Genomic DNA, 11,261 nt, shown 5'->3' on the forward strand with positions numbered 1-11,261 from the left:
AAATTTTGCCATTGAAATAATGAAAACCAAGATTATTTGGGTTGACCGAATACCATAAGCACCTTCTTTAGTCAATTCCCTAGAGTAAGATGGATCCTAAATAAACAAAATAATGAAGTATAAGCTATCTGAAAGCTTTTGCTCCTGCAAACACAGAGATATTGGATAAAATGTAGAACAATCAATTCAACAATATCGTAAGAAAAGCAGTTAAGTAGCGAAAAAGTAAAGTACACTAAATAATTTTACACTACATTGTTAATTAATTACAATTATGAATCAACTATAAAAATCTCTTTTACAATTAATTACGCGAACTACTCAATAGAATTCCTCTTATTGAGTAGATTTGATAAGAAAAGAAATTTCTACGCTAGACTTATAATGAAGCTAATATATATATCACAAACATACAAACCTATCAACTAGACCTAGACATACGAGTCTCCCACTCAAGATATGATAAACTAGATGTTGAGTTTGATGTTGGAACAATACAGCTTAATACTCCTGCGATCAGCACTTATATGTTGCCTTGTATGAACTGGTACTGAATGAAGTGGCCTACTACCCTTTTTATAGATGCAAAGTATACTTGAAAAGCAAGGATTTGAAAGCTGAAAATGTGGTTGAAGATTGTAGATTTGATATTTACTTGAATCAAAATTTGGTTGTTGGCTAAGCACACAACCAACATCCCTACAATTTTGGAAGACATGGTCTTTGGTTGTTTTCTCCTTTCTTCTTCCTCTCTTTGCAAATCTGAAAATTTCTATATTAAATCTCCTAATATTTAATAAATGAAGAAGATAAAATATAAAGAATTTATTCGAAAATAAATAATTTTTACTATCCAACTTGTTTCTATAAAGTCAAGTCATGACAACTAAATTAAAAAAGAAATAGAAGTAGAAACTTCAACGAATGCCGTTTTGTTGAGACTTGGTCAGAGATTCGTGCATATGACCGGTGGAAAAATGTGAAGTTTGAAGTGGAAAAAAATATCTGACTACAATTTTGGATGATGTGGAGATTTTGCATGTAATTTATTTTATTGGACTTAATATTCCACACAAGTCTTGTTTAGTGTCTGGTTGAGTCATATATAGCTCCTCCAAAAAGAGTAGAATATGTATGCTGCTTGTGCAAAATCAATTAATTCCATCACATACCATGATCACTCAAAACCCCATCTTCCTCACCATTTCATCTCTCTTGATTCTCTCACTACTCAATAATTTGTTTCAAACTTGTGTTGCAAACTCTTATTGCAGTCCTTCTGCGTGTGGCATCTTTCCCAATATCAGCTCCCCTTTCCGCCTCAAGGGCCATCCAAAGAAGTGCGGTGATGGCAGATTTGAGTTAGCCTGCGAAAACAATGTGACCTCCATCTCTCTCAACTCTCACAAATACTATGTCAAAGCCATCAACTACAGCAACTCCGCCATCAGGCTGGTCGATGCTTCCATAAACAATCACGACATCTGCTCTTTTCCCACCCTTTTCGACTTTTCTATTGATCCTCGCTTTTATTTCTATGTTACGCGTTACTCTAACTCTCCTATTAATTTTATAAGCTGCCCAAATCAGTTGACCAATTCATCCCTTTTTACTGATATCACTACTCAGTGTGCCTCTAATTCATCCCATCCCAGATATGCTTATATCAAGGTCGGCCACATGACGGCCTCAGAGTTACCATATTCGTGCGGTGTAGATCTCATAGTGATGACATCGTGGCAGGAATTTAAGGATTTCAACAACGTTTCACTTTCAGAAATCCACCAATCTCTCTTGTATGGACTTGAACTCTATTTCTGTACCCAGTCCTGGTGCGGATCATCCACAAAGTTAAACTGGGGTAACAATGCAATTTTTTTTTCTAAGTTTGTGTTATGTATTACTCCCTTCGTCCGCTAAAAGTGGGGCACAATTACTATATCGGGCGTCCGCAAAGAATGTATCCACCATCCACTTTAATCTTTTAATTTTACAAACACTCTTTATTTACAAAAAAACTAACTCCAAATTCAATCTCAACCCCATATCTCATAAAATGGTTGGACACTTTCTCCACTACATCAAAATCATCACCAACTTTATTAAATCCAGTGCCCAACTAAAGTGCCCCACTTTTGGCGGACGGAGGGAGTATATGTCATTCGTGTATATATATATATATATATATACTAATTTTGTTTTCTGGTAAATGCAGAGAATTTCAAAAGGCAGTTATTCAGTAATAGTAAGGCGCTCACTCCTATCTTATCCAACCAATTTTGTTTTCATAAGAGATCATGACTTTGAATTTTAATTAACATATCTATTATCCTCATTACTAATTATCATATGCGTATATATCTGCAGGGCTTTTACTAATTCCTCTCGCTCTTCTAGGTGCCTACTACTGAACTCAATTATTTCTTAATAAATAAGAATTCAACGATTAATTTGTCTTCTTTATCTATTTTCTTAAAACAATGAAGTCAGAGGAGTGGAGAGTACTAAGACCGAAAGAAATCTAATTTTGACCCCCCCCAAAAAAATGCCAGTTTTTATAATTGCAGGGGTAAGTCTCCCTCTGACGATCATCATCGGAATCATCGGCGTATTAGTACTCTCATTTGCTTCCATTTCCATTTCGGGCCGGCTAGACGGCGGTAAGATTCTTTGATTTCATTTTTATTTGGGTTATGGTTGAAAAGTATACGAACTTTGGAAAAAGTTACAACTTTCACCTGAACTTTCAATTAAGTCAAAAATTACATGAATACATATTTTTGTTGCAATTTTCACCTGAGTTTGACTTTCGGCGAAATTAGAGCTTAGATGACAGCCAGAAGTTAACCTGATGTTGGTCTAACTTTTGATGATGAGGAGTATTTAGAATCTCGATCGGAGGACTAAGAAGACAAACACTACAAAAAATATTTTTATTAGTGACATGAGGCTTGATAGCTAATATTCGTGTCACAAAAAATAGTGGCGTTTGAAAGTGCAACTATTAGTGATTAGCTACATCATCAAATGTCATTAATTTTTATGACACACATAATAGGTACTAAGTCTTATTTCATTGACTTATTAGTGGATATTTTTTTATAGTGAAAAATTAACATATTTGACTTAATTTCGACTGTCAATTAAACTCTAATTTCGTCGAAAGTCAAATTTACATCGAAAATTGCAACAAAAAATAAATTCATGTATTTTTTAATTTAATTGAAAGTTCATATGAAAAATCTAATTTTTTTTCCAACGTTGGTATATTTTTTTGTCATAATCCTTTTTATTTTTAGTCTCACCATACATCTTTCACTCTTTCTACTCTTTTTTTCAAATATTAATTCCTTTTTTTTTACCATGTAATTGTGTACTTGCGCAGTGCCTTACAAATTCAGTAACTACTTCAGTGCCTTACAAGTACAGAGCTTGGGAACTACTAATTTCTCATCCATTGGTACGCTCAAATTTATGTTATATTTATTATTTCAAATTACAATTTGCATAAGTTATATTATTTCATTTTCTATGTCTATATCCTCTTCTACCCACGCTTCTCTGGAAGAAGGATTTTTTTTTTCCTTTTCCCGTACAAATTAGTATATCGACACAAAATGGTTGCGTTTAGGCATAATAGATAGAACTGATGGTAGGTTAATGCCACTTTGATAATAATTACAAAAAAATGAAAAAAAGAAAAGGACGCAATCTATGCAGTATAAACAAACATACTGAGTGCGTTCACTTTGATGGATGGAAAAATGAGGGATAATAAAAATTTATACCTTTAAATATCTCATTTCTTATCCCACATTTTACACAAAAGAGAAACTCACCATGTTTCCTTCCTTATTTTCACTTCAAGGAGTGATAATATTATACATCCATTTTCTTAGGTATAATATTATCCCTCATTGAAGTGAAAATAAGGAAGAAAAAATGGTGAGCTTCTCTTTTAAGGAGACATTTAAAGCTATAAATTTTAGTTATCCCTCCATTTAGAGGGATAAAAATCAAACACACCCACAATGTTTTTTGTTCTAGCTACAGATAAATACTTGATGCGAAAGATTTCATATTTGAGTTTATTTTTGGGCGATCTCGATGTCTCTAAATAATTTAATGTTGCAATTACCAGAAAAAGAATATACTCATATTTTTATATAAACTAGCAGAAAGAGTGTACATTGTACGCGTAACTAATGTTATTTTATTTAATAAAAATAAAGATAAAAATATTATTATTTATTATATCTAAATTTTCAATTAGCAATTTGGGCTATTTGATTTTAGAACTATCGTAAAACCTCTTTAAAATAATATTCAAATAACTTAATAAATTATGTAAACTAATAATTTATCTGGTCTCGACTTAGGTCAATTTAAAATATCATCAATTCTAATAAATAACAAAATAATAATTTTTTAGAGTATCCCTTTATAAATATATAGGTCTTCTTAATATTATAAATTAAAATTGTTATGGTATAACTCGTTAAAATATGAACCTATTGTGTTGATACATGTATTTATTTAATTTAAATATTATCTCTCATTTGTTTTTACACATTATAACTTTATTTAAAATTATATTTCTGAAATTAAAAAGCACTCTATAAAATAAAAAAAATATTAATTTATCGATATATTAATATCTCTAAGTTAATAAAATTCTAGTTTTTCATTGATCTAGTTAAGTAGATAGATCTATAGGATATATCTGTTTCAGAATTTTAAAAAGAATTCTAGATATAAGATATATATCAAATAGATTTGGGTTAATTGCCGTTAAATTCATAAAACTTTAGTCAAATTCCATTTTTTTCCACAATCTTTGAACTTGTGATTTAAAACCATGAACTATCAATATTTCTGAAATTTCCCATGAGTCGTATTATTCATTTTCATTGTTGAACCAAACACTCAATAAAAGTAACACTTATTGTTATCATTCCTCCATTTAATTTGATTCCCATTCCCTTTCCATTCTTCTATTTGAACCAAACGAGTACTAAATCTATTTGATATATATCTGTAGCTATTTGATAAGGCATATAAGTAAAATCTATATTCAATCAAATATATTTGTAAGAATATATATTGATTCATTAATTTCACCTTCTATTCTACTACATATTTTAAAGAATATATTAATTTATAATTTGAAAAAGCTATACATGAATATCTATATTATTAGATTTACATAAAAGTTCTATATGATTTCATTTTCCATTACTAAATTAAAAAAGGGTTAAATGCATGTAATATCATGAACTTAGACCGAAATCCAAATTTAGCACGGACTTCAATTTGCCCAATTTATATGGCTAACTTTACCCCGTGTCCAATTTTAACACCGTTTTTTTTCCCCCTAAAATTGAATCCTATGTGTCAATGACGTGGCTTGCCGGCACAAGTTTTCGGCCGGCGAGCAAAACGCAGCGTTTTGCTCGCCGGATTCTGCTCCTCTCCTCCAACACCCCTTCATCTTCCCACCGGCGAGCGCCTCTCCTCCTCCAAGCGCGACGCACAGCTCGCGTCGCCGATTCCCCCTTTGCGACCTCCGGCGACGACTCCGCCTCTCTTGTCTCTCTTCCCTTTCTCGGCCGTCGCTGCCCTTTTTCCCTAAACCCTAGATCCCCAACTTCAAACACCTAAATCGCGGCCACCTAACCACAGGCCGCCGCCCTCACCGACGCTCTCTCTCGCCGGACGAGCAACAGCTCTGAACCTTTGCGGCCTCCCCTGCTCTCGACTGGACAACAGCAGCTCATGCCGTCTCCGACCATGCTTCTCTCTCTCTCTCTCTCTATCTATCTCTATTCAGTGCTAAAATTGAACAGGGAGTAAAGTTACACATTTAAATTGAACAGGGAGTAAAGTTACACATTTAAATTGAACACGAAGTAAAGTTACACATTTAAATTGAACATTTTTAAGTTACAAATTATGACGTGTCATTTGGAAGACACGTCATTGCCACGTGGTTCACGTCATTGCCACGTAGTTCTGCCGGAAAACAAATCGGTGTTAAATTTGGACACGAAGTAAAGTTAGCCATATAAATTGGACAAATTGAAGTTCGTGTTAAATTTGGATTTCGGCCTAAGTTCATGATATTACATGCATTTAACCCATTAAAAAATATATTTGTAGTTTCGCTTCACTTTTCTATTAAAAGAAGAAGAATTAGATCCCAAAAATACTATAACAATATATAAATTAATTCATTAAATATATATTAAAAATCTATATGATTTTATCTTCAATCATATACTCCGGTAGTTAAAAAACTATCTTTAAAAAAACTATCTTTGATTTTATATTAATCATAAAAATAATAGTTTTTCATCTTTTTTATATTAATTACTATACAATAAAATTTTTACAATTATTAAACTCTAATAATTTGATGTAAAGTTCATGAATTATGTGCAATGCAAACAGTCCCCGGTAGTTAATAAAAATAAAAATAAGTTAATCCTTGTATCTTGATGACATTTTAGTTTACAAATTTTGTTTAATTTATAATATTAAAGTAGATAATAGATTATATAAAAAATGCTGCCGGTTCTATTCATAATTGATAACAATATTCATATAACATAGACATTTAAAACATGATTTAACAATCAAAACCCTCACACAATTCCTTTTTAATTGTGAAAATGGAACTCTAGATAAACTTGAATGGAACCTAGAGTTTAATCTAATCAGTCTCATTGCGTGTATATCTGCAGCGCTTCTCGTGAGTTGTGTGGCCATTATAGGTGCGCACTTAATTTATGTCTCACATAACTATTTAACATTAATTTTGTGTTATTAGTTAACGCAAATTCTTGGGTCAGGCGGGTCTGACGGTCAGACCGGGTTTGACCCGCCGCCTGACCCGCGCCCGAACCCGGAAGCCCTGACCCGCGCCTCCCTCCCCACCTAAATCCTAAAAAGTAACTATTGTTATTATATAAAGTAATTATTATTATGAAGAAATGTAATGCATTTAAATTATTACATTTGTTCACGATAATTGTTACTTTTATTCATTAGAATTTGTACTTTTCGTTATTTGATCAAATAAATGTATATTTAGGGTTTAATATTCAAGGTTTAGGGTTTAGTATTCATTATTTAGGGTTTAATATTCTCATAAGGGTTTAGTATTCATTATTTAGGGTTTAATATTCAAGGTTTAGGGTTTAGTATTCAGTGTTTAGGGTTTAGTATTGATTATTTAGGGTTTAGTATTCAGGATTTAGGTTGTAGAAAAATATTGAATGATAGGAAATATTTATATTGACATAAGTATACATTTGTGCATACAAATGTATATCTTAGGATAAATAAAAGTAAATATTTCTATTAATTAAGGTTTAGTATTCATTATTTAATTAGAGAAAAAATAATCATTTATATGAATAAATGTAATATTTAAAAAAATAGAAATAAATGAAAAAAAAAAATAAATAAATAATTATTCATATGAAGAAATGTAATGTTTTGAAACATTACATTTGTTCAGATTGATTACTACTTTTCTTCATAACAATGATTACTTTATATATGCGTCCAGCCCAGCCCATGCCCAAGCTCGTAAGCCCGCGCCCCGATCCGGTCTGATGGTCAGACCTGCCTGACCCAAGACTAACTCATTAGTTAATGGATAATAATATTGCTACAGTTCTAATTTTGTCAAAAAACACTCCAGTTTTGTTATCTGCAGCAATAAACCCCCTTCTCACGATCATCACCGGATTTGGCGGTGTATTACTAGTCTCATTTATTTTGATACACAACAGTAAGAATCTTTACATTAATGGTGCGTTCTCTTTGGTTGTAAATTTATCATGAGAAAAAGAATGATAAATAAAATTTCACCTTTTAAATCTTTCCTTTCTTTTCTCTCATTTCATACTTTAACCTTTACTCATTTCACATTTTCACTAGAAATGGGGGATAATATTATCACACCAGATAATATTATCACACTATTTTTGGAGGGATAATATTATTCTTCTTTTGTAGTGTAAATGTAAAATTAGTAAAGGTCAAATAGGAGATAAGAAAAAAGAAATAAAGGATTTAAAGGGTAAAATTTTATTTATCATTAATTTTCCATGATAAATTTATAACCAAAGAGAACGCACCCTAATTCGTCAATGGTCTTTTAATTATCTCTCGTTTTACTCTTCAATTTGTCAAATATTCATCTTTGTTTATTACTTGTAGGGTCCTTCTCCACTATAATGAACGAAGCTACTAGATTCCTATTCATTGGTGCGTTCTATACCATTTCACATTATAATTTGTATCAATTTTTTTGTTCATTTCTACGCTTATCAGTCTAGTCGGCTTACCATACTTTTCTAAAACAAGGATTTGTTTTCTCCTTCTTACAATTTAGTGTATCGACACATGTTTTTTGGGCTTACTGAAATATAAGAACACTCGAGTAATTTAGTACTCCTTCCGTCCACTAATTCAATGCCTACTTTCCTTTTTGGTATGTCCACTAACTCAAGGCTTATCTATTTTTAATAAGTTTTTATTCATATTTTAATTGGTGGGTCCCAATAAACAATAGGAGTACATTTTTTCTTCACTCAACTAATAAACAATACACTTTGTGGATCCCTTTCTCCACTCAACCAATAAATAATACATTTTGTGGGTCCCTTTCTCCACTCAACTAATAAAAATACATTTTTCTTAAAACCCGTGTTTTTTCATGTAGGCCTTGAATTCAACGACGGAGAGAATAATTATTTTATTTTATGCAATTTAATTTAGACAATAATATAATTTAGACATAACATTATTATATATATAAAGAAAAAAGAAAAAATATCATATAAACAAGAGAGTAGGAAGAAAACCTTTTAAGTATTACTCCATGATAAAAATGGAAAAGCCAAACAAACTTTTTAGATAAGAATATCGCTAACATCATAATAACATAAACACAAATACTCGCACTCGATTTTCTTTCCAAAATGACATTCATTCGGAAAATGACACTTGAACATTTCTAAATGACACTACTTCAACATACAAATGACACTTGAAGATCTTCAAATGTCATTTGTATGTTGAAGTAGTGTCATTCAGAAACCAGTTGCACGGTGCAGCCGGTTGCACGGAAGAGTGCCTCTAACATAAAATAGTATAATGAATATTTCAAAATTGGAGAACTACCAATTAATTTATCTTTGTTTTGTCTTATTTTTCCACCTCATCCCAGGCGTAATATCAGGGATAGTCATCTCTTTACCAAAGATCATCATTGGTCCTTTTGTAGTATGGTTTTTGATCTACAAATTCCGAAGAAGGCGCTTGTCGGTGTACGAGGAAATAGAAGGCTTCCTAAAAAGTGACAACAAACTCTCGCCAATCAGGTACTCATATTCAGACATAAAGAAGATGACGAGAGGTTTTCGAGAAAAACTAGGCCAAGGAGGGTTCGGTTCTGTTTACAAAGGAAAGCTCCGAAGTGGGCATGATGTAGCTGTCAAATTACTGGGAAAGGCTACAACGAATGGACAAGACTTTATCAATGAAATTGGTACCATTGGGAGGATCCATCATGTGAATGTTGTCAAGCTTGTTGGATATTGTGCTGAAATGTCCAAACGCGCCCTCATATTCGATTTCATGCCCAATGGCTCTCTTGAAAAGTACATCTTCAACCGAGAAAAAACATCTTCATTGGATTGGGATATGAAATTTAAAATTGCAGTTGAAGTGGCCCGAGGGATTAAGTATTTGCATTGTGGTTGTGATATACAAATCTTACATTTTGATATCAAACCTCACAATATACTTCTTGATGATAAGTTTGTCCCAAAAATATCAGATTTTGGGTTGGCAAAATTATGCTCCATAGAGAAAGACACTGTGACCATGACTGCTGCTAGAGGAACTATAGGCTATGTTGCTCCGGAACTCATAAACAGAAGTATTGGCGGAGTGTCTTACAAGGCTGATGTGTATAGTTTTGGGATGCTGTTGATGGAAATGATTGGCTTAAACAGAGAGTTGAAGGGAAATAATGATGATTCTAGCAAGTATTTTCCAGAATGGATATATGACCACTTTAACCAAGGCAAAGACATTGAAATCGAAAAAGCAGAGGAAAATAATGGTAATGATGATGAGAATGAGAGTAGAAAGAGTCTTGTACATAAGATGACAATAGTTGCGCTATGGTGCATACAGATAAGGCCAGATGATCGTCCATCAATGCATAAAGTGCTGGAAATGTTGGAAGCTGATGTTAAACATCTGCACATTCCTGATTATCCACCTCAATCAGCAGATGTGGCTGGAAACGAGGAAGAGAGCTGGCGTACAGATGCAACTGATTCTGTATCCCAGCTACATTATAACAATGGGAGCAGCATTGAGATTACTATTGCTTGAATCTTTTTTCTCCTCTGTTTTTGCATGAAACAGGTTCCTCTTTTATGTATGAGTTTCATAGCCTTCATTCCTTCATCGATCTCTTCTACAGTGAAAAAAGTAATACAGTGATCTCTAGAATCAACTTATGCGATTGTTATAGTTGTGATTTGCTCACAATCAGATGTCAACTGTCCAGCTCCTCAAGTTTTGCTGTGATAAAACGATATATTCTCCTTTGACTTTTATTATGTGATTAAATACTTCTTGATGAAAATAATGAAGTAGAGTCCATCTAACTTTTTTTTTCTAAATACGAATTAGTCTGCAAAAATAATGTCGCCTCAATTCATCTAAACTCCCATAAATACTTGGTGAAAGCGATCAATTACAGTGACTTCACCATCAGGTTTGCTCATGTTTCCATAAGCAACAACACCTGTTCTTTTCCTATATCTTCAGCATAGAATTCTCAGCATCCATTGCAAAATCCTTCATTGTCAACCCAAGTTACTGATTGTGAGCAAGGCAGGCATACTTACATAATGGTTGGCAACATGCGCCTCGCAGATGTGGAGTATATGTGCACACTAAATTCCATAGTTGCAACATCTTGGAATTTTAGGGATCTGAATAGTGTATCGCTCTCGAAAATTCATCAATCTCTGCGCTATGGATTTACTCTGTCTTGGAGTAGTAATTTTCTTTGTCGAAAGTGCAAAGTTGGTTGTATTCTGGAGGAGCCAAATGGCACTGCTACTTGCGGCGAGCCCCATTCTGATCTCTATTACCGCTGGGCCCAGGGGCGGATCCAGGATTCAACGTTAGGGGGGCTGAATATAATTAAAGACAATCACTTAATA

The 11,261-nt window shown here is 32.9% G+C and overlaps 1 protein-coding gene across 3 annotated transcripts; it reads left to right on the forward strand.

Moving 5' to 3' along the window:
• The first annotated feature begins 1,084 nt into the window (after positions 1-1,084).
• On the forward strand, positions 1,085-10,589 carry LOC131019393 (LEAF RUST 10 DISEASE-RESISTANCE LOCUS RECEPTOR-LIKE PROTEIN KINASE-like 2.8). 3 transcript variants are annotated; one of them, XM_057947936.1, is made up of 9 exons: positions 1,085-1,861; positions 2,216-2,245; positions 2,368-2,397; positions 2,487-2,660; positions 3,386-3,460; positions 6,744-6,773; positions 7,709-7,798; positions 8,230-8,277; positions 9,242-10,589. In XM_057947936.1, the coding sequence occupies exons 1-9, from the start codon at positions 1,135-1,137 to the stop codon at positions 10,417-10,419; spliced, it is 2,382 nt and encodes a 793-aa protein (XP_057803919.1). In that variant the 5' UTR covers positions 1,085-1,134; the 3' UTR covers positions 10,420-10,589. The 3 variants fall into 3 exon arrangements, with proteins under 3 accessions (XP_057803919.1, XP_057803920.1, XP_057803921.1); XM_057947937.1 differs by lacking the exon at positions 2,216-2,245; XM_057947938.1 differs by lacking the exon at positions 2,216-2,245 and having other exon boundaries at positions 1,086-1,861; positions 2,553-2,660.
• Positions 10,590-11,261: the final 672 nt, after the last annotated feature.

The sequence above is a fragment of the Salvia miltiorrhiza genome, chromosome 4 (assembly GCF_028751815.1).
Source record: "Salvia miltiorrhiza cultivar Shanhuang (shh) chromosome 4, IMPLAD_Smil_shh, whole genome shotgun sequence".
NCBI lineage: Eukaryota > Viridiplantae > Streptophyta > Magnoliopsida > Lamiales > Lamiaceae > Salvia > Salvia miltiorrhiza.

Bases quoted from the DNA above. Each gene is read 5' to 3' on its own strand.
- LOC131019393 (XM_057947936.1), top strand. From the start codon at position 1,135: ATGCTGCTTGTGCAAAATCAATTAATTCCATCACATACCATGATCACT. The intron at 3,461-6,743 runs GTACGCTCAAAT...GTATATCTGCAG, and splicing joins TACTAATTTCTCATCCATTG to CGCTTCTCGTGAGTTGTGTG. The intron at 7,799-8,229 runs GTAAGAATCTTT...TATTACTTGTAG, and splicing joins ATTTATTTTGATACACAACA to GGTCCTTCTCCACTATAATG.